The sequence below is a fragment of the Colius striatus genome, chromosome 1 (genome assembly GCF_028858725.1).
Source record: "Colius striatus isolate bColStr4 chromosome 1, bColStr4.1.hap1, whole genome shotgun sequence".
NCBI classification, from domain to species: Eukaryota; Metazoa; Chordata; class Aves; order Coliiformes; family Coliidae; genus Colius; species Colius striatus.
The window spans coordinates 150,163,233-150,185,425 of NC_084759.1; the positions used below are offsets into that span (position 1 = coordinate 150,163,233).

General features: G+C 43.5%; 1 protein-coding gene across 2 annotated transcripts in view; it reads left to right on the forward strand.

Annotated features, from left to right (window-relative positions):
- The window catches only part of ABTB3 (ankyrin repeat and BTB domain containing 3), a 179,439-nt gene that overhangs the window by 122,412 nt on the left and 34,834 nt on the right, over positions 1-22,193 (forward strand). For both annotated transcript variants that reach the window (XM_061988920.1, XM_061988922.1), the window contains exon 4: positions 9,865-10,017. In XM_061988920.1, coding sequence (XP_061844904.1) covers positions 9,865-10,017 — 153 coding nt within the window. The remainder of the gene's footprint in view (positions 1-9,864; positions 10,018-22,193) is intronic.

Genomic DNA, 22,193 nt, shown 5'->3' on the forward strand with positions numbered 1-22,193 from the left:
TGTAAAGGTGAATAGTGCCAAGGCTCTGGTTTTGTAAGACTTCTGCAGACTTCCCTGTGGAAAGTTAAAAGGGCAGGAATATTTGAAAAATCACATTTAGCATTTGCTTTAATAGGTTTTCCTTTCTCTGAAAATACATGCCTTAATACATGTTGTCTCTCTGTTGGAGCACTTGAAATGCTGATTATTTAAAGCAATTGTTCTTCTTTGCTTTATTTTGAATGCTCCGTCTGGCAAGACTTCTTCCTTTGGCAGGGCAGTTTAACAGCTGCGGTGTGTGGTTAGGGCCAGAGCAAGTACTCGATGTTATTGCCAAGAGCTTGTGGTCACTTTTGGAAGCAGCAGATACTCCTGTTGCCTAATCAAACACACATTGGTACTTTGAGCTGGAGTGGGACTGGTGCAGGGTTAAGCATGAGCCAGGATGTTTCCATGTGGTTACACTCTGGAGCTTCATCAGCTGGACACAACCATCCTGTGCTGCCCAGAGAAGAGATTGGTGAAGCTGACTTCTCAGTGAGAAGGCTCTGAGGAGCCTTCCTACCTATTTTCCATCTTTTTTCTTTCTGTTACATGCAAACATGCTTTGTGGTCCATGATTTATTTCTGGTGGTTTCAGTTTCTATGATGGGGTTTTGTGCGTTGCAGGGAAGTGGGTTTGTTAAACAGGACATTTTTATATGCAGAGTATTTACAGGCTTTGTGCCACATCTATGTACTGTGTTCCTAGCTGTTCCAATTGCTTTTACATTGGAAGAAGCTCAGAAGGAAGCAAGGATGCCCAGGCACCTTTCCCCCATCCTTGTCCTCTCTTTGTCCCTCCTGGTGCAGAGTAGCCAGTTCTGCATGGATATAGGTATAGACAGTATTTCTATGAAACGGGGTTTGTCCTTGGCTCATGTGAAACCAACTTGGCTACCATCGTGTCCCCCTCTTCCCTGACCGTGCATGCCCAGGGAGGAGTGGGTTGCAGGATGCGGCCAGAGAGCTCCCATGGTGTTCGCAGGGCTTGCTGCCCCTCTGAGAGCTTCCCTCACCCTTCCTACCCATCTCCAACCCACCTGGATTTTGGCTCTGAACTGGGTCGAGTTAGGGAGCTGCAAAGGGTCTGCATTTCCTTCTGTGGAGACTGGATGTGGAAGGGATGCCGGTACAGTGGCGTTCCTGCCTGGTTGAGCAGTTTCCAGAACAGAAGGCAGTACTTCCCTCAATGTCTTGGGGAGGCACATCAAATGAGATGTTTACCTATGCATAAATCTAGCACTTTGTTTCTAGGGAGCATTTCTCTGTTTGCTCTTCATGGAGGTAAAGAAAGGAGAATAATGTGATGTCTTTACATAAAACAGAAAAATGATGATACAGCTGGGGGGTGCTGCTTTCGTGAGAGGGGGAAGAGGTGGAAAGTGGCCAAAATTGCTGAGAGAACCGGGAAAAAACTCATCATTTCCTAAATGCTAACAAACCCAAGGTGGATATGGGACCCCCTCCCACCTTAGTTTATATTCCCCTTTCAACCTTGTTGCTTTGGAAGAAACCCATTGATTTTTTGGCTGTGTTATTGCCACCAACGCAAGCCAGGCTTGCTGGGATGAGTTATCTAATGGCCCCAGGTACCAATTAGATGGCTATTTTGGCAGGCACGTAGGTACAGGGAGTGGATGGGGGGTGAACCTGTTTGTGGGGTCCTCACTCCTTAATGCACATTGCAGGGATGTGATGGAGACATTTGTCTTGTGCCTGGTGTTGCCTCCAAAAGCAGCACTTCTCCAGTGCCCCCACCTGCAGGCAACTGGGGATTATTTAGGTTTGTTCATTCTTTTGCTTTCCGGGGATTTAAAAAAATTAAAAAAAGAAGAAAGAATTGTAGATTAAGCCACTAAGATTTCTTGCTTGTTTCCTTGCTTGCTTGCTGCTTCTGATTTAATAAAAGGATCTGTCCCATAGCTGTGTTTTGCTTCTCAGTCTCTTCCAAAATTATTGCAAGTAATTTCTTAAGCACCGGAAAGCGCAGAATCTGTAGTTGCAGATTTGTGTGATGGGTTTTTTCCTTAAGTGGTTCCTTACCCACTTTTATCCACAGCTGTATTGACAAAGTCCTCATTACTTCCTAACTCTCCATGTTCCCCATTAACAAGTCATTGAGAAGCCTCTGCTCAGCAGCTCAGCCCGTCCAGAACCACCCATTAATTCTGCTCACACGGCAGCAAAGTTCCTTCTCCAGTGTTTTCTCTGCCGTTCTGCCTTGGAGGAGCTTTAACTCTCTGTACTGCCTAGCAGCCTGTAGCTTTTCCCCTTGGATCTTAATTGAGTTGATGGATACATGTCCAGTTTTAGCCTTTTCACTTTTCCTTCACTGCTTTTCCCTGTATGCAGAGCAATCCCCTAGGAAGGTCCCACAGGCTATTGCTTGCTCTTTATTTTTCTGCCCAGAACATACACACATGTGCAAACTAGCCTGTAGTCAGTTGTGATTGACAGGAAGGGTTTGGGTTATCAGCTGAATTTTGTTTTGTGCTTTGAGTAGTTAATATATACCTGGGTATTACAATTTAATATGTAATAAGTACCTGGCTGCTTAATATGATACAATCCTCTTAATGAGAGGAATGTTCCTGCTATAAAATAACCTGAACTCATCTAAAGCACCTTCATAACCGGTACAGCTGTGACCATGGTACAGATTATACCTGTAGAGCAATTTCAGGAAGAAGACAACCAGGGAAATGTGTTCCTAATTTAAATTTTGACGTGGTGCATACTCCATGTATAGGGCAGTCCAGCAAGGGCTAGCAGAGAATGGAAGGCAATGATGGAGAATACTGATGAAGAGCAGGTAAAGCACCAGCACAGGGAACGTGGAAGACCTGCTATGAAACCTGAATGAGCCTTGCAATGTGTATCTGAAGAAGGGATTACCCGTGCTGGATGTACAATTAGGCCATAGCTCCATATAACCCTATATATTTTTATCCACTATTTAATTGAAAACATCACATGGTAAAACCATGGCCTCGCTGAACTCAAAGTTAATGCCAGGGTTGATTTGACTGAGAATCACTGAAAGCAAATCCTAGATCCATCCCTACATAAATCATCTAGATTCACATCCTAAATATCAAACTTCCCACTTAAAAACAAAAATCCCTTCGGAAATGGTATTGGCAGCTGCCTGTGGTGTGTGAGATTGCACATGTTACAAGAAACAGCTCAGGCAGTATTTGTAGCTCAGCTGTCAGACAGCGTATCCTTGCTGGGCTGGAGCTGTATTCTACATTTAATTTATCAAGCTAGACTTATGCTGTCCATGGGGTGGCTATAGGGTTTTGGATTTCTTTTTTAAGTAGAGCAAACTGCATGCAGCAGTGTGAGAACAGCACGTTACCCGGCCCGTTCTGTGCTGGGCTCCCGATGCTGGCATCTCTTCAGGGATTTATGCCGCAGCCAGTCAAGTCGAATCTGATGTCAGAACTGCCTGTGAGGTATTTCCGTGTTGTGGTTGCTGGCAGAGTCATCGCCTCGACTCGGTTGCGTTTCAAAAAGTCTCAGCCACTAATGTTTTTAATGCAGGGCAGACCATGGGGACAGCGCATTCAAACACTGGATGCAAGTTCAAAAAACATGACTTGCGGATACCCTTAATGAACTCTGGAGTATTGACATCTTGGTAAACATGAAAGCAGTAGTATTTATTAGCACTAGTGTTTTCTCACTCTGAAGACAAGTAGTTTATGGTGTAAATATAAAATACAAGTCTTGCAGGTCGGAAAACCATCTGAAATGTATGCTAAACACTGGAAAAAATGCTCTTTTCTGTCCTCCAGTAATGCTAAAAATGGACTAGCATTGCATGTATGGTTTCATCATATGTTCTAAATGAAAACTGTCAGAACTGAGAATGCTTTTCAATTCAACACAAAGGGATTTTCTTTAAAAAAACACCCATGAAAACAGAAATACAAAACCAGAGCAATGAAAAGAGCTTCAGCATTAAGGTTGCTGACTCATATCTGCAAGCAGAAACATCTTTCTACTTTTGTCTAGATAGGCTTTTCCTTGCAAGAGCACTGCTCAGAAGTGCTCTTAACTCTAAAATTGCAAAAGCAGTCAGTAAAACAGCAGTGACCTGTGTGTCACACTTTGGCTGCTGTTCTCACACAGGTTTGCAGTCACCATTTGTTGTTGGAGTGAATGAAGAAACTAAACACCTACCACAGCAGCATCCTCCACAATAGTTAAAGGATCTTGCAAAGAAATCATCCAATAATTGAACAATACAAAAAGTGGTTTAAGTTAAAGCAAAGTCAGGTCTATACAACTGTGTGCACTTCACAGCTGGTAAAACTGAGGGAGAGGACAGCAGGAGATGGCTGTGGGAATTCACAGCCCTGAGGAATTTCTCTGTTCATCTGGAATGCCATGTCTGACTCTGGGCTCCCCAGTTCAAGAGGGACGAAGAACATCTGGAGAGAGTCTAGCAAAGGGCTACCAAGACGATTGAGGGACTGCAACATCTCTTTCATGAAGAAAGGCTGTGAGACCCAGGGCTGTTTAGCCTGGAGAAGACTGAGGGGGGACCTTATCAATGTTTATAAATACCTAAAGGATGAGTGTCGAGAGGATGGGACAAGTCTGTAGCGCCCAGTGACAGGACAAGGGATAACAGGCACAATCTGGAACACAGGAAGCTGCACTTGAACGTGAGGAGAAACTTCTTTCCTGTGAGGGAGCCTTGGCCCAGGCTGCCCAGGGAGGGTGTGGAGTCTCCTCTCTGGAGGTTTCCAAACTCCGTCTGGATGCATTCCCGTGTGAGCTGATAAAGGTGAACCTGCTTTAGCAAGGGATTGGACTAGATGATCTCTAGTTGATTTTAATACATACAATGAGTGTCTGCATGTGGTGGGACAAGGGCTTGGCATCTGAAGAGCAGCAGTGCAAAATGCTTCTGGAAACAGAGAGGCTGCTGTGCTTCACTATAAACATTTTTGTTTCTTTGAGCACTGTGATTATTTGGGGAAATCTCTTGTGTGCACTTGATGAGCTCCTGGACCGTGAGGGCACTGCAGGCTCTGCTTTGAATGTTGGGCTGGTGGTCTGTCTGGAGTTTGTGAGCCACAGCAGGGGAAGAGGACTGAGTCTGAGTGAAGAGCATTCAGAGGTGATGAGCATACTATCAGGAAGGTGGTTTAAGTCTGCATGCCAGAGGAGGTGATGGGCAAGAATCCTTTGTTTGGGACTTTGATCACCTGGCAAAAATGATAAGGGTGTCTGCACCCGAGCTCCCCTCCAGGGGGTAGGGGAGCTGGGGAGCAGACACCCAATAGTGGGAACAGGGAAGAGACAGTGAGACAACATTACTTTCCTGGCAGAGGAATCCTGCCAAAAAGATGGATTACTCTGCAAGGATGAGGGAGCGACAGAGGAGAGGATTTCCCAGCTTAAGCTGCTGGGAAATCAAGAAGAGGATGGGTGTGCATGGCAGTCCTCCTCTTGAGGGACTGGGCAGCAGGGTGGACTGCGAAATCATGGTTGGTGGGCAGCAGGGAGTCTGCACATTGCAAAGGTGGTAGTGACGGAGGAAAACCAGGGTGGGGGGTTACTGGAAGTAGGGATTTGTAGGAGTCCCAACCCTAGTGCTTTGCAACTCCAACATCACAGCAAGTGTCCAAAACGGAGCTTCATTGGTCTCTCAGATCTACAGGAAAAAACAAATCCAGCATCCTATTGCATTTTACAGTGCACATTTCTCAAGCTCTTCCATCCAATGGTTCCGGCTGTTTATACATGGGTATACTGCCACTGATAATAATAGTAATGAAAAAGCTGAGCTATTGAAAGCGCATGGTGGTACTTTTAATCTGTATATGCCAGAAAGCCAATGAGGAAAGTGGTGAGCAGCTCAGGACTGCTGCACTTGTCTCAGGAGTAGCTTGAATTTTGGGGCAAAGAGTGGTTCAATTGGAGCAAGTTATGCTTTACATTTAGGCCCGTCCAATGGCATTTGCATTTGTGATGAGCCATTTTGTAATAGCACATTTTTACTCTGGGATGGCAGTTGAGGAAAAAAAGAGCCTGGGCTGAAATGCTTCCTTTTTTTGGAAGTAATTTAAGCTCGTGCTTAACTTTGAACCACCATGACTTAAAGAGTATGGGAGCGTGTGTTTAAAGTTAAGCACAGATACAGAGATGGGCTGGAGAAGGAAGTGAGAGCACTCGCTGACCTGCACCCCAGTAAGGTGCTTCTGCAACAGTCAAACTGCCCAAGGAGGTGGTGGAGTCACCATCCCTGGAGATATATTTAAAATGTGCATAGATGAGGTGTTGAGGGACATGGTTTAGTGATGGGCTTGGCAGTGTGAGGTTGGTGGTTGGGCTTGATGTTCTTGAAGGTCTTTTACAACCAAACGATTCTGTGATTCTGTGACTTTCCACATCCTTCAGGCAGTCAGCCCAGTACATTCCTGCTGTGGTTAGATTAATTTAATTAAGGTGTATGTGTCCAAAATGTGTAAGTAGGTGACTTCTCTGCTAGACTGGAAAACAAAAGCACCAGACTCTCCTGGTTGTTACCTACCTGCCTTTGTACATCAGAGCTAAATCAATGCCTACATGCCAATGATGTGATGCATTCACCTAACTCGTTTTTGCAGTGTCATTTGAAAAGTGAAATATATCTTGCTGATGTCACGTTGTCTTGTGGGTTGTCACCTCCCTATAACTTTTTGTTTCTCTTTTTTTTTTGGCATACAAACAGCATTAAAAAAAAAATCCCCTTCATGTGGTGCACAGGCCCTTGAAGAGTATTTTTAACCTATTGCACTCAACCATATTTGGTTCTCTTCTCAAAATACAAATTCCCTGACATGCTTAGATATACAGTGGTGGGTTTGATTGTTGGGTTTTTTTTTTTTTGTCTGGGAAAAGGAATGTAATATATTCTGAGTGAACTCAATGTCCCCATGGATGGATTGTAATTGGTCTTTTGAGAAAATCCCTCTGCCAAACACTGATTCTCTTCCCGTGAAGGATTTATTGCACCAAATAGCCACATTCGTTTCCATTTTTCTGTTTGCTAGATGAGAAAAGGAAAAAAAGAGAAAAGCAATTTTATTGTGAAATTATCACAGTTCCTGTATCTAATTTTATTTTTTCTGCCCTTTACTGTGGTGGGGCAGATTTTCTGCTGGGTGAGTTTCTGACCTGCAGGACAAGAAAGTGTACACCACCGAGTCCCCTGTTCAGGCATGGCCCTCTGCTTTTCTTTTTCTCCAACAGATATTATAGGAAGGCTCTGTACAAACCTATCTTCATTTCTCTGATCCAGACCACGTTCACTCGTGCAAACCATAACCTAGAATTGAGATTTCCTTTAATTGTTTTCCTATCACCAAGTTTTGTGGGTAAATATATGCATTTTTACACTTCCAGTGTGATTTGCAGCTCCTTTTCTGCTGTTTGCTGAGCAAGTGATGAAAGCAACGCCCACTGATCACTTGTCCCCAGCTCCTTAACACCATGAGAGAGGCTCCCTCTGCTCCCAGGAGACATGTTGTAGGTGACCTGGGAAACAGGTCACCTTCCAGCAGCAGATAAACTCCTGCTACTTCCCTCTCCCTCCTCTGACCGCTGCCACCTTCACAACGAATTGAAATCTTTCTACAGTAGCTGTGGGAGAAGATGTTCTGTCAATAGCCGCCTCCTAACGTGGCTGCAGCAGGTCTGAGGAAAGCAAAAAGCCTTGGAAGCAAACGTAGCCTGGTCTCGAGGTGACGATGATGTGTTGGAATAGAATAACGATGAAAGTGGCAAGTCGGCCAAAGATGTCATATTTCAAAAGGAGGTTGTTAATTTAAGCGCCTGTGAGATTTGGGAACCTGGCGTCCTGGGGAAAGTTACAGCAGCCTCAGGGCTTCTCTGTCCTTGGGCACTCATGAAATATCTCATCCTTCCTTGAGAATATTAAATATCAGAGCGTGTGAAGTCAAGTCTTCCAAAGAGAAATAAATGGCACATCAGGCTATAAAAAGGGAAAGGATATTCCAGAATCAACATCTTCTTAAAACATTTTTCTCGTGGTTGATCCTTTTGGGGTAAAGTTAAATATTTAAAATGTAAAATATTTGCCCACTGGGCACCTCATTCAGCCTTTTACACTTTTTTTTTTTCCTTTGAGAAAGGAGACCACAAAATGGAAGGCAAGTAAAGGGAAAGCAGTATCAAATGAGAAGGAGCAGAAGTGAAGGGAGAAGAAGTAGGAGATGAGGATGCACTAATGTTTCCAGTATTCAGATGATATAGTGAACTAATAAACAGAGAGAATATAGGAATAAACAGTTAAAGAGGATGGCAAAAAGAGTCGCATAGGATATGAGACAAAAGAAAAAGTTTCAGAATAAGAAGGTAAGAGCAGGTTAATTACAGACATTCGTTGAGGACTGTAGTCATTTACAAGCTTCATCTCTTTTTTTCTCCCCTTTTTTTCTTAACATGATAGCATCCCTTAGCCGTGGTATCTACTTCACAGTATGGATGAAACAGTTTCACTGTGTCTAAATTGTTTTCATGAGTCCTGACTTCAGCATAGTTTTCAGGTAGCTCTTGGACAAACTTTATTATTTTACTGTTACTGTTATTATTTTACTTTTACAAAGAGGGATTTCTTTTACCCTTCCTCATCCATTCCACACACAGACTTTGCCTCCTGTATGCAACTGTAGAGGAGACACCCGTTTTGGATACCTCAGCTAGGTGATGAAATGGGAATGAAAACCTGTTTGAGATGGGAAGGCAATTGCTGCAGCCTTTGTTGCTCTGTGGATTTTGTCCATCTTGACCTAACAGGCTGTGACCTTACAAAATATTCAGCTGCAAATTCTGGGGGGTTTTTGAACTCCAAACTAGGACTTGAAGCTATGGTTTTAATTTAAGGTTTGGCATTTTTCTCCTGGCCCCCAAATATTTTTTAGCATAGATGAGGCAAACTGTATACTATTTCCTTCACATAAGGCATAGGCAGCCTTATGTCTAGGTCTTGTGGAGTGAAGGACTGTGTCTCTGACAGTGTCCATGCTTTGCTCCAAGTGAGGAGCTGTGGCCCAGAGTCTCGCTATCCGTTTTAGGGGTTGGTTTTGTATATTTTTGCTCAAGTGACAGAACAGCTGGTGTCCAAAGGTGTATGGAAGCAATGAGAGGCTTACAGGCAAAATGAAACAGTCTGGTTTCTGACGCTGTTCACTGAAAACTTCCACAATGCAGTGAGCTCAGGTGCAAAGGTCCTTGCTTTCAGCACTAGGCACAAGGCATGCCTTGCATCAGCAGAACATGCTGGAGACTTCTTCACACACCACCTCTCCACCGCTGGCATACTGAGATGGGGTCAGCCCCTCTCTTTGCCCTGTTTTTGTTTTGCCATCCCTTTTGCAAAGTGGGTGGGGAGCATACCCAGCCTGGCACATCAGCCAGAGCAGGACATGGTCCTGTGCAAGGCTCCTGCCCTCTTTTTGGTATACACTGTGCAAAGGGCTTGGCAGGGGTAGGGGGCAAGGCTTGCAAGATGAGTGCACTGACCTCACAGAAGCCACATAAATGAGCACGGCTCATAAATCTCACTCTTAAGTAATAACCCTGATCTGGAGACAGGGTGAGACATCTTGATTTAGACCTGCTTGAAATTTGCTGAGCCAGTTTGCTCTCTCATGCTTTCATTTTGCTCGTTCCCTTCTCCTCTTTTCTAATAATATATGTTCTCCCCTATAAATACACATGCACACGCACCCCCCCCACCCCGCCCCCCGCACCCTCTCTCTCTATATACCTGTTATTTTTATGCCAGTGCCCCATGGCATTGATGTCTGTGTGCTTTCCCAGGCCATTCATTGTCCTGCCTCCCCTAATGGAGTGGATACGGGTTGCCGTGGCTCACGCGGGGCACCGTCGCAGCTTCTCAGTGGACAGCGATGACGTACGGCAGGCAGCGAGGCTCCTGCTGCCGGGAGTTGACTGCGAACCTCGACAGTTAAAGTAAGTCCACAAGAAAAAACAAACCTCAAACCAACAATCAGTCAGCTGCTTTGTGGAGAAAAAAAAATCGCATGTCTGTCTTTGCTAGTGACAGCAAGCGAGCAGGCAGGCAGAGGGCTCTGTTATTGCCTTGAGAGGTGCATGGATGCTCGGGCTCGCCGCGAAATCGGCTCCTGGTATTTGCTGACATCCATCCGTGGATAAGGTGGTTGCATGGTAATGGGTGCCTGAATATCTCACAGCTGGATCAAGCCCATAATCTGCTCGTCAGAGCTCATGTGCTGGATGTTGGGTTTTGGTTTTTTCTTTTCTCTTAACTATTAGATTCTGCTTGCTAATGAGGGGCTGAAATCTGCTGCTAATTGTCTGCTTTGCTATAAAATGCCAAAATGTAATTGACAGGGCTGCAGATATTTTTCAGGGCTTTGTTTTCAGCATTAACACTTAAAGGGCACATTTAAACTTATAGTAAGACTGCCTCTTGCAGTATAAACTGTATTTTTCATGTTAATGTCGGTTCAAATTAGTTGTAAATGTCAGCCTAGATAATTTGACTTTCTCGTATATCAGATGTGACCTTTTACTTTTCTGATGAAGTCTTAAAGTATTTATTGCCAGGATATGTTTTTAGTGTCTGTTTTGCCTTATGTACGTGTATAAAAGGATGATCTAGGACTGTTCTGGAGTCAAGAATATATTTGGTTTTGATTTTCCTATGAATAGGCATTCTGAGTCTGCTACAGTAGAAATTACTCCTACTGCTTCACAGATTTGTACACTAATTTTCAGTAGCCCACTTCTTCATGCAGCAGTAGGTGCATTATTTCCTGCAACCCAGAAAGCAGAGGGGTAATCTACATGATTATCTGTGACAACTTGCATCGTAGCAGCTGCCTTCTGTTGATTCTGGCCTTGACATGCTCTTTCACCAAAGAGTATGATAATTTACTTGGAGATCTGCACAGGCTTTTTTTAGTCACAGCTATTCAATATTTAATTGAAGAAATATGTTGAATTTCAAAAGCGAAATCGTGAGCATTTCAGGTTTCAAATCTTGGCTGTAATTGCCTCCCTTTGGTGTGACCATCTAAGCCCTCCTTTCCAGAAGTGCAGCGTTCTGCCTCTCTAGTGAAATGTCAGGACTCGAGTACTATGCACTTTCTGAAGACCTGGCACTCAATGTTGAAAAGGCAAAATTGATTCAACACCTCTTCCGGTATTTAGGCAGGGTTGTGAATAAGGCAGTAATGTTTCTGCTTTGCATCCTCTGTTTTAAAAAGTAAGGTAGGTACAGTTAGATAGTTGTGGATTAAAAAACCACAAAATACTATTCTTAAAGTTGTATTTTGTCACTGTAGAGAGATATATATATATATGTGTGTAGATATATATATGTAGATATGTAGATGTATAAAATGCTATCAACTGTTAGACGATTTTCCAGGAGTAATTCAAAATCATTTGAAGTTGGGGAGAGTTTTATTATGTGGCAGAAGAATGTATTAATTATGGGGAACAAATCAGCACCGAATTTGAAGTTGCCATCAAGAATTAATTTCATAAGGAATAGAAGTGATTGCTGTTGTCCCGCTTGTCTTGCAAGTGGAAATGAGCCTGGAGAGCACAGCCTGGGATTAATCATGTGGGAATGAAAAGAGAAATCATTCCTGAGACAAACTCTGGATTTTAGAGAGACCAGACTTTGTAATGTGCCCTTATTGGACTGCAGGGGCCCAATTCACATGCTGATGTCCCAAGATGACAGTCTTACTCTACTGTGCTGGCAGAGGTCTGCAAGTGAATGTCCATATACTTTGGGGGTTTTTTTTAAGGTCTATACCTACTGCCGGCATAGTGAAGCAGGTTCTTGCTGATCAGGCCCTGGCTGCCTGTAATCCTGAGACTGAAGGAAGGACCAAGCTTTTTCTGAAGTAGAATGTGTGGCATCAAGATGTTAATTTGAAACATTGCAGCTTGTAATTGGTGTAGACCCTCATCACTTCTCGTTTCCACTTAGCCATGAGCCAACCTTTCATACCTCCCCATTAGGGAGGGAGTGTTTCCGACTCAACTCCTCAGCAAATGTCAGTTCCGTAAATGCAAACACTTGGAGGGAGGGAAAAATACAACTTCGCAAGGGATGGCTTTTCAAATAAGCTGTGTCAGAGATGATAGCTGGAGGGTTTTAAATGCTGTTAGCTTGACATATTTTATGACTTTTATGGAAGTGGTTTAATAAGTAGAACCTGGAAACTGCTTCAATTTCTAGGCTTTTCTTAGCAGTCTTCTTTAGTCCCCAAAATACAGAGACCTGAAAGCTCCCGTGGTCCCATGTGATGTTGCATCATTCCAAGGGTGTTGATTCACAACCTGTCATTGCAAACACATAAAGCAAAACCAGCTTCCACGCTGGCAAACCATGAGTACGGGAAGCAGAAGAGATTGGCAGGATCTCAAAGGCTGTGAAGTTCAGGATCAGTTTGGATAAAAACCAAATGTTTGGTTTCTTATCTGAACTACAGCATGGAGGTCTCCCAGCAGATTCGTGTGACACTTCCCAGCACAATCACATACTCCAGCAGTGAGGTTCCAAATATGTGGCTTTGTAAATCATCTCTGCTTTCTTCTTCCCTTTCATTCCAGACCTTCCTCTCCTTCTCTTCTCTTCTGATCCTTTTTAAAAAAATCCACTGCCTTAATTTCTTGCAGTGTTTTCATCTCCTGAAAGAAGAGCTGCTTTTGCTCTGGGTAGAGGAGTGAGGGAAGCTGCAGTCAGGCAGTGGCTGCCTGCCTTATTGATCTCTTTTCATTTTACAGCAGCAGACATGCCAGAAAGTTTCTTCCCTTTCTCCAGCCTTGGGAGATGAGCAGGAATATAAACGTTCACCTTCCCCTAGGAGCAGAAGCTTTAGATAGATCAGTTGGCTCCACCTTCTGCAAGGAGGTAGGTTTCACAGATGGATTGACTGCTGGATGCACAACAGCTAGCTGAGACAGAAGCACTAGTTGTGTCCAAAATATTCTTTGTCGTAGCAGGAGACAAGAGTTAAATAAAATCTTGCCTGTACTCAGGCCGCGTTGGGCCACCTGGGACAGCTGGATGTAGTCAGTAGGGAACTCTGTACAAAGTAGCTCTCTGCTGGCTTAAATCTGGGGAAGGTGTGTGCTCTGCTCTTTGTTGTAGACCTTTTTTCAATGAGGGCATCAGAGATGAAGGTAATTTGTTGCCAAAAAGGGGCATGGTGGTAAAAACTGTTGACCTGCCTTTCTGCTGCATTAAGGCAACGTCACTCCTCAGTTGTGCTGGGTCTGGCTGGCTGCAAACAGATGCGTAATTTTAGCTTCTCTTCATCATCCCATCTGCAAGGGGTACCTTTCCCCTTGCTCTACCTAAATATGAGAAACTTTTTGCATGCCTTTTTTTTCTCCATTTTGTGAAACATTTGTTTAAAACAAAAAAAGTATATCCCCCAATGTGTTAGACTTGGTGGGGAGGACTGCGAATGGATGACTACGTCTGGGGACTAGGGGCTGAAGGCAGAGAAACAGAGCAAGGGAGGAGCATCCTGTATTGCTCAGCACAAAGGCTGCTGTACTTTATCAGAGTCAGTGGTTTCATTCCTGGTTGCAGTCTTTCATGGCAGTCCTAGAGGGTGTAAAGATGCTGGAGCAAACTGACTCGAGAGAGGTTGTAATGTCCTGGAAGGGACTGTTACTTGGTCACTTCTGAGCCTGACTGGATAAAGGGTGGTTTTCTGGTCAGTTAGAGGTTAAAAGGATATAGTCAAGTGTGTGTTTGAGCATCGCATGTTCATTCTGATATCCAGAGCAGGAAAAATGAAGAAAAATCCCGTCTCAGAGGTGTGAGTGCAACTCCCCTCCACAAAGGGCAATTCCTATGTGTTATTTGAGGTATTTTCTTCTACCCTCAGCATTGCCTCAGATTCCTTTGATTCCAAGTCATCCCCTGTCTGATTTCTCTGGGAAATCTGCTTTTCACAGGTATTTCTCAGCCTGGCCCTCACCTCTTGGGAAGGCTTCTGCAGCTCTGATCTGTGTGAGGGAATTAGGTGGGCTACATCTTCACTCCTGGTACTTCCAGTGATTGAGGAAGAGGCACTTCAGGAGATCCCACTTTGTGCTGCTTGAGAGTGGAGTTCTGGCTCCTGAACATCCTGTCTGGATATCTGATCCCCTCCTAGGCTTGGGAGGGAATGCCATTGGGGTTGCTGACTTAGCCCACCCCCAGGGACCTTCCTGGTGTCTAAATGAAGAAGAGCACCGAACACATCCCCATGCCACCAAGATCCTGCAGAAGCATTGCCTACGAGACTTGGCATTTCTCTGTGGCCATAGGGGTGTCTGGAAGCCTTCTCACACTTGTTAATCCCCTGTCCTCTTGCCCAACAGGCCATGAAGCTCTTGGCTAGGAATTGGAGCAGCAGAGATTAGTCATCTTGAGGAGTGGTTTCTTCTTATCCATAGATGAAAAGGCTTGTGCCTTTCTCTAATATGGTGGAGTAGTGAGATTATTCTCTGTGACATTCATTACTGTCCACCACAGACTAGAGGCAGATGCCAAGCTGTGGCAGCAGGAACTCAGGACAATTCTGTAACGAGATCTGAAGTTCTTCTTGTCAACTGTACCCAAAGGGCAGGAATGGTAAATGGCATTTTTGCTGTCAGGCTCCTAACAGGCAGAGTCCCACAGGCGTCTGTCATCATCTTGCCCTATCCCATGTTGACATACAACGCATGGAGACCCTTCAGGCTCTGGTACCACCAGGGTGCCCGTGAGAAGCATCACAGTCCTATTTTTGCAGTCTCTGTGTTGGAGAACAGAGCTGGGCAACAGGGTTTGCACGTCAGTCCCACTGGTGCCAACAGAGCCACCCCCTTACATTCCAGTCAAATTTAGTTGGAGGTGCTGGTCAAGGCAGAGCTGGTGAGAGCAGGAGCTGACATGACAGGGCCTGTGCCTGTGCACAGATGGAAAACCCCTTAGATTGCTTGCTCATACACTTCAGGAGCACTTCTCAAGTGAAGGCCAGGTTCCCCAAGAGTACTGGACTTGTGTATAGTGAGCGCAGCAAATATCCCTTCTCATCTCTGCCTAGCCATGAGTCTGCGCCTGAATCTCTGCTCCTGACCATGGGCATGTGTGTTTTACTCGTCTCTTCCTGGGATGCAGAGGTGAAACTAATATCTGTAAGTGCTGGCCTTGAGGAGGCACCCATGAGAAGTGTTCATCAATACCAAGATACCAATGGAGGCCATCACCCAAGAACTTCAGTGAACTTACGCCTCTGCTCTTGGGAAGAAATCATGGGGGAAAGATAAAAATAAATAAAAATAATAAGGTTATGAAAATGGAAAAACAGTGATCAAAAGGAGAGCAAAGTTTGCAGCTTAATGCACTCATATTGGTGTATTCAGGCAACCTCTGTCTCAGCAGTGGGAAAGAACTGCCTTGTGAAATCAGAGGGTTAGAGGGAAACAAGCTTTAAAAAGCCATAACTCTTAAGGATTAATAATAATAATAGTGCACAATGTTGGAAAAGCATGAAAAATGATCTGAGGAAAATTCCAGGCTGCTAGTGCAAGGCCTTCAAATGTTTTTTCAAGCAAAGACTGATTAAAGTCATGTTGTTGAGGGAAAAATGGGATAAATTGTGACACATTTTCTAAAGATAGATCTTGCCAGACTAATCTAATAACTTTTTGATAAGATAACTGCTTTTCTACCCCAAGGAAATTCAGTAGATTTCATCTGTTTTGACCTGAGCAAACAGTTTGATGTAGTCCATGCAGGGAGCTATTAGTTAAGATGGAGAAGATGGGGGTTAGTAAAGGAATTGGAATGAACAGGGGCTGGCTTCAATAGAGGTGTCAAGGTCTGGGTTGGCTGCAGTGGAGTTACAAGCGGACATCTTCAGCTCTCACTCTTAAGAACTGGTCTTTTTTCAGAAAGGATGTTGGCACAAATCTTAGCAGTCTGCTCATGAAGTTAAAATTTGCTGATGCCACAACGCTGAGAGGCATTGTCCTGACAGAGGAAGTTTGGGAAAACATCCAGGAAAAAGTGGATGACCTTGAGGGCTGGGACAAAAGAAATGGGATGAAATGCAATTTTCCACAAATGGAAGGCAAGCATGGGGAGATTAATTAGAAAACTGCCTACTGCAGTGCATATGTAACATATGCGATATATGTGCAGTAAAATGTATCCCGTATTGGGAGCTGAATGTTGGAATAGATGGTGGTAAATACTGTAGAGCAGAATTTCATCTCAGAATCACTGTAAACCACAAAAGTGGATTTTTCCTCAGCTATGAAAAAAGCAAATGCATTTTGAGGGTGTATCGAGAGAGGAATTTCCAGCAGAAGTGGAAAATATTGGTGCCTTCATACATGAAAGTGGTAGGAAGTGACGTGGGATCGCAAATCCTGTGTCCAGGTCAAGAAAATATTCACATTGGACCAGATAGAGAGAAATGGACTGGGACTGTTAGAGGTTTTATAGTGTTCTCCTGGAGGAAAACTAGAAGAAAGAGTGTCATTCAGCTGAGCAAAGTGGGTGCTGAGGGAACATGTGAGTCGTCTCCAGAAATGCATGAGGAGTAAACATTGTGGGAGGAAAAATACACTGTTTGAAGGTCAGTGTGGACACTGGAATATGTGAATATTAACAAGTCATAAGTTCAAACTGAAAGTGTAGATGGATCCCAGACTTGCTGCAGCATAGGACTGAGTTCATTAACCCTCCATGTGCTCCCACAGCCACTGTCCCTTCGCAGCTTCACCCAGGGCTCCGAGTTGCGCATATAGCTCTGATCCAGAAAGGTCTCTGGGCAAATGCAGTGTCTGAGTGCCTTTGAAAACCTGTCTTTAATTGGAAATCAATCCTAATTTCCAATTAGCTTTGGACTGAGAATACCTAAGTCTGCTTTTCTGTCTGGGACCATCCCTCTTAATGAAGGCTGTCTAGGAAAACAGGATTATCAACCTCAAGAGCAAAGCTTATTTAACATGAAAGTATCCTTGGCTCATTCTAGAGCATTTCCTTAAGACCATAGAAAGGGGGAAATGCAGCAATGTAAAGGAAAGATGTGTTATTTTGGTCTTTCAGAGCAGTATATGCAATTTGCCATGTCATCTTAATACCGTACCACACACATGCAATTCTAACTTGAAAGTGAAAGAGGAAGAGTTGCATTTAATGTTTTATTTATGGAAATCCTGTGCTTGTACTAGAGTATGAAAATATAAATAGACTTTAATAAATAGAGATTTGAAGGCAGAAAAGTATTTCCATTCTCTTTGCTCTCTCTTAAAATGCACTGGGTAAGGGTCTGAGTTTCTGGAAGAGGGAGAGAGAGTAGAAAGCTGCTAACAAATTGTGCTATTTAATTAGATACAGCCACTTTTAAATAGGGACAGTTGGTGTAAGCCCAACTCCTTGAACGTCCTTGTTCTTCCCACAGATTTTCACTAATCCTTTAACACCAGCCATGGCTATTGTCATAATTAGACAAAAAAATGCCAAACCAGCGTGCAGCGGCAAACAAGCTACTTGACAAAATCCAACAGTCCCTTGGGGCAGATGGTGCCAGTGGAGGAAGAAGATTTTATTACTTAAAAGGTAGAGCATGGGTTTCCTGAGGTGAATCTCAACCTCTCCTGCCAACCAGCTACTTGAAGACAACAGTAATTAAAAAAAAAAAAGAAATAGAGGAGGACCTTGACCTCATGTTCTCCTTCACTTTGAGGGCAGAAACATGCTTGTATTCTTAAGAGCTTTAGGATCCAGCCTTGTTGGGTTTTTCCCCATTGCAGGCAATTTCATTACCGTTTCATACGCTCTGTCTCACATTGCTGAATCAGGGTACAGATAGTATACTGTCTTTCACTCATTATTGAAGACTTGTGCTATTTGTTTATATGCAAGATTAATCTGTACCCACAGTTTCCTGTGATATGTTGGCTTTGTTAAAAATCTGAAGTCAGATTCAATTTTGAACATATTTCCTGGCCACCTATGGGACTGTAATATGAAGAGTGTTTTGAAATAACATATTTGGGTCTCAGTTTAATTGCCACGTCACTTTTAAGATGTATTTTCCAGTATCTGCAACCAATTAATTCTCAGGCCTTTGACAAGAATAAGAGGTTGGCTAATAAATATCCAGAGTATTTTTATTCTCTTGTCTTAATTTGGCTCCTGATATAAAGTAAACTGAGGTATTTTATGTCTGCATTAAAAAGTGGTGCTCTTCATCACTTTGATCAATATGTTCTGCTTTTGTTTCTCTCTCTCCAAAACTGAAAATGCAAATAATTGTCTCAACATAGTATTTATATTGCAGACATATTAATATTAGCCTCACAGTCCCTTTTAAAGCACCACGATGGAAAAAAAAGAATGCTCACAGATTTAAATCAAATCCTCCCGCTGCTCCTGCTGCTGCCGAAGAGCCTCAGGCAAGGAACAGGGCCCTTTTGTGCTACAGGCTGTGCGTACCCAGATCAAAACTGTGATCCCTGACCCCGAGAAATTCAGCATTGCAAATGCTTGTATGTTGCTGGCTAAAACGTGATTCCTTCCAGACTTGCAAGCAGCTGAACTGTGATTTCTGGCTCGAGACCTCATTCATATTTAGGACAGAGACAGACTGAATAAACTCAGCACAGCTAATAAGATGGGCTTAATTGATTATCATTTTTTTAATTGAAAGGACTAGTGATCGAATCCCAGGTGGACAAACAAGGTTTTGGTTCTGTGGCTATCAGCATGATGATCAGTTCATTTTGCCACCGGGGAACATTTGTCCAGCTGCTCATCACGGTCTGCTCTCCACTTCTTTCAAATCAACTATTAGCATGCTGTGCCGGTGCTCATAGCTTAGAACATGATTAAGATGTTCCTACTTGATTCTTTGGTAACATTTACAGAGAATTGCTTTTTTTCTTTCTTTTTTTTTTTTCCCTTTTTAAAAAATGTTTTTAATTGTCCACTACTGACTGTAGCAATAATCCCCTCCCAAAGAACAAATAACTAAAAAGCTATGTAATAAGAGAACTGCTGTGTCTACCAGTTACGATGGAAACACTTTGCCTTTGAATCATCCGTTTTCCCAAATGTATTCAATCCATGAGTAACTTATTAAAGACCCACACAGAACCTATCTTAGCCAGTCTGAGTGGAAATGAAAAAAAAAAAACCAACCCAAAACCCTTGCATTTAAACGGTTCCTGTAGAAGTGCTGCATTACATTTTCGTCATGTGAGTTTGGGAAAAGATAAAAATAATTTGCTGCACTGCTAGGACTCATTATAAATGAAGAAGATTATCTTTGACTCCTTTCAGAGGTTCGACGATTTCGGAGTACAATAGAGTGTCATGGTCACTATGCAGCATTTGACAGTGACCATTTGCAAATAATTAATGTTACCATGGCACTCCCCATATAAAGCCACAGTAAAGTTAATTATGTGCAGGGGCAACACTGTAATGATCTTGAAGATAACTGGTGGAAGAAGCTATATCTGTGAGGAATTAGAGGTTGGAGAAAATTATATTGCGTTGTAAGTTTAAAAATGTGGTCACAGCTTTACTACAGATATAAAATCAAGAAGATTTCACCTATCTCTAATTTTCCTTTTATTTATAAGGGTAATTGTTTGCTTGATTCAAAGTAGGGAGAGACCGGTTAGGGAGTTTACAGGCTGTGTGATTGAACCTCTGAATTAGAGGGATGGATTTCCTCTTGAGCACAAGGACTGTGATTAGTGTATATTATTAATTCAAGCTTATTAATTCTCAGTTCTGGGAGGGGTAGCATGTGTACAGCAGTGGTGGTGCCAAGGAGTCTGCCTAGCCCCACAGGTTGCTAAATAGGGAAATCCAGAATGAGCTCAGTCTTTTGAGAGAGGATATCACCCTTAAAGGATACTGGTCAATCCTATTTTGTCACTTTAAAACCTCTGGAGGACCTCAAAAGTTCACCTGAGCCAGCCAGTATCTGGAATGGTGATGTCCTGCCATCCTGAGACTGTCCCTCAGGAGAAAAGTACTGGCCCCTCCATGGTCTTCCACTCCTCCTGTAAGCCTTCCCTGCCCCTGTGATGAAAAAGCAGCTTTTCTGCAGGGTGAGGTCTTGGGGAAAGGATGAACTGTGTGAGTGCTGGCAGCCAGCAGAATTTGGCAATAAACTGAGGTGGCCTTGGAGGGGATGTCCCGCCATTGGGCTGGTGTCAGCCTCCTAAGCACTTGGAAAGACCACAAAGACTTTTTGGCAAAAAGAACGTGAAGTGACTGTGCAGCTGTTGAGATTTCCAGCTCTGTTTGCTCTTAGGCTGACTTCCCTTGCTTTGCAGGCACAGTTTCACACATCTAAAAAGTGACCCTATGTATTTAATTGTTGGTCATCAGCTTCATTTTTCAAGCTGCTTCCCATGCCTTTCCCATCTCTTCGTAGCTTGTCAGTGTATTTGTTGCAGTCCAAAGTTAAGAAGTCTTGAGCGAGTCAAGCCAGGGTATATATTCTCTTCCTCCTTTTTTTTCTGTCTTGTATTCTTTAATGTTCGTGATTCTGGGCAGTGTCCACGATGGAGCAGCATCCTCTTATACAGTGTAACATGGAGCAGAGACCCCCTGCTCCTGATGGAATCAACGTTACACAGCTCATGGTATGAAAGAGGATGTAGGAGAAGAAGCAGTGCTGTGGCAGCTTAGGGCTGGTTTTTGATGGATTTGAGGGTTTGGGTTTTTTGATTTTACAGTTTTCATTTTGAAATGCAACTGCTCAGTCTGTCTGCTGTACCATCTTCCCAGTTGGCTTTCTCCAGCATTAAAAGTGATGCTGTGTTCTATTCTGTGCTTGTAGTTCCTGATCATTTTTGATCTGTCTGTTCACTGCTTTTTTATCTGTACATGTTAAATCTCCTTTTCCTTAACTCATTAATCTCTCTGGCTTTTTGAGATGCTGCTAAGCTTTCAATTCTGAGGCATCCTCCACTCCTTCCCCTTATGTTATACTTGTGTTTTATTAAACTCCCCAGTTTGATCACTGTTTGTTTTATTAGTCTACATGTGACAACGGTGGCACCAGCAATGGTCTATGTCAAATTTTGCCAGATAGTTTCCTTTGCAATGTCCCATAAATCAGGGCTATAACTCACTCACGATGGGTCCTTTCTGGGGTACAAACAGGCAGCAGACCACTGGTGTGGTACTAAGCTGTGGTTTCTTGCTTTGTTGTACTTGGTCTAGATCACATTTCATCAGTGCTGGTGCCCTAGCAGCCATGCAGCCTAGGGACTCCTCTGCATCTCTCTTATTGCTGCAGTGTTTATACAGTTGTAGCATCCTGAAGCCCTTGGGCCAAGACCCTTATTCCCCCAACTGATTGAGGAGGAGTGATTTGCTGCTACACAACAGTAGTTAATGAGTCCCCTTCCTCAGCTACAGTAAATAGGTGAACTGACGTGCTTTTAGGGGACCAGAGCCAACTCGTGGAGGCATTACTTAGGGAGAAGTAATTTCTGAACCTATACCAGGGTAGAGATCTGGGCAGCCAGTATATGATAGGTGAGATGGGTCCTGGTTCCTCTTTCTTCCCTTATGTGGGTGTGCAACCCAGGTCAAAATCTGGCTTTTTTTAAAGAGAAGATCATCATCTGTCATTTGCATGCACCGAGCTGGGCTGACGTCAGTGAAGTTCTGTCTGTTTCTGCCAGCACTGAGTTTGACCCATTTTATTCTGAGTGTATGTTATATACCTCAGTACAAATGATGACTTTACACAGGCGGTGATTCATAGTGGCAGACACCTCTGCAGTCCTCAGAGGCTGTCTAGAACTTTCCATAGCTGCACTTTGCCGAGAAACCACCTCATTTTCGGCCCACAGTCATCTGGAAATGGCCAGCCACAGCTAGGAGGTCCAGACTCTCTCTCGGTGCACCAAAGCCCTCACCACCTAACATCTGAGCATGCTTTATCTTTGCCATATGTTAAAGGAGGGCACAGATGATCTCTAGCATCTCATGCTATGGATGTAACAAGTACCAAATGTTGCTGTAGCTCTTGTGCCGTACAGTGTGAATGTGTTAAGCCTCTGGTGCTCCCATGGATCTCAGTGTCATTGACCTCAGCCCTGCATTTCTCTCCTGGTTT